The sequence below is a fragment of the Sinocyclocheilus anshuiensis genome, unplaced genomic scaffold, assembly GCF_001515605.1.
Source record: "Sinocyclocheilus anshuiensis isolate Anshui unplaced genomic scaffold, SAMN03320099.WGS_v1.1 scaffold2917, whole genome shotgun sequence".
NCBI classification, from domain to species: Eukaryota; Metazoa; Chordata; class Actinopteri; order Cypriniformes; family Cyprinidae; genus Sinocyclocheilus; species Sinocyclocheilus anshuiensis.
In genome coordinates this window covers 14,037-15,290 of record NW_015539844.1, presented here as the reverse complement: position 1 = coordinate 15,290, position 1,254 = coordinate 14,037, and the positions used below count along the sequence as shown (strand labels likewise).

At 42.9% G+C, this 1,254-nt stretch overlaps 1 protein-coding gene across 1 annotated transcript in view; it reads left to right on the top strand.

The window, feature by feature from the left end:
* Positions 1-1,254, top strand: part of LOC107684524 (endothelin-converting enzyme-like 1) — a 22,368-nt gene that overhangs the window by 17,223 nt on the left and 3,891 nt on the right. Inside the window, exon 12 of the mRNA XM_016480798.1 lies at positions 559-610. Coding sequence (XP_016336284.1) covers positions 559-610 — 52 coding nt within the window. The remainder of the gene's footprint in view (positions 1-558; positions 611-1,254) is intronic.

Here is a 1,254-nt window from a genome sequence, read left to right as displayed (position 1 = left end):
ATTTCACAATTTTTACTGTATTTTTGATCAAATAAAAGCAGCCTTGCTGAGCAGAAGAGACTTAAAAACATTTAAAAAATCGTACCAACCACATTTTTAAACGCTAGTGGATATTATTCTACACATTCATTTTTCTGTCATGTTGAGAACACCGTTGTGTTTCATGATATTTTCTTCACACAAACCTTCCAGTATTTGTACATCTTCACGTTGGCATTATTTATTATATTTATTCATTTGTTTTCCAGCTGCACTTCACAATGAAGCTTTCATCATTATCTGGGAAATAAAAGCCACCTGTTAGAGCATCAATCCAGACAGACAGAAACAGAGAGAGAGAGAGTTCATTTTCATCTTTTGTTCATTATTATTGTTCTTTTCTTGCTCATATAAATGCTTTGGCAATACAATCTACAGCTTGACATGGACCAATGCAGCTTATTTGAATTTGAATTTGACAGAAACAGAGAAGGAAACCTCATTAACTCCTATTTTTAGATTTCCTCCGTCAACTAACTATCGCTTCATCATTTTAAGCTCATCTTTGTCTCTGTTCAGTTTTTCCTGCAGGAATTCTCCAGCCGACTCTCTACGATCCTGAATTCCCTCAGTGAGTGTCACAGTCGTTCCTCTGGTGCTTCCCTGTGATTCCAGACGGGTTACATCCAGGGGTGTGTCTAGAGCATTTTAAATGGGGGGGCCAGTCGGGGGCACTGGCTCAAAAGAGGGTGGCCGGGTACTAAAAACAAGCCTAGCGCAAGACATCTGGTAGGGGGGGCACCTGGGGTGGCCAGCCAAATTTCAGGGGGGGCCGATGCCACACCTGGCCACCACGTAGACACGCCTCTGGTTACATCTTCACCAGCGGCCAGACATTCAGAACACATTACAGGGATTTTAACACGGGATTGTGTGTGTGAGTGTGTGTGTGTGTGTGTGTGTGTGTGTGTGTCTGTTTATGGCTGCTGTGGCTTTTCTCTGAGAGCTGTAGCTTTGTATTGATTTTCCTTCACAAAGTCAGTTAGAGGGGACAATATTAGCAGACCTCACACACACACACACACCAGAAGTGTCACTTTCTCCAAAGACACAGTAAAGCCATTTTCACCACCGCCTTGCAAACACGCACACACCAGGCGGATGATGCTGAACATTTGAGACTGTATAAGATGCATTATAAAGCATGCACACACACTCACACTCTCACTCACACACGCTCACTCACACACACACACACACACACACACTCTCTAT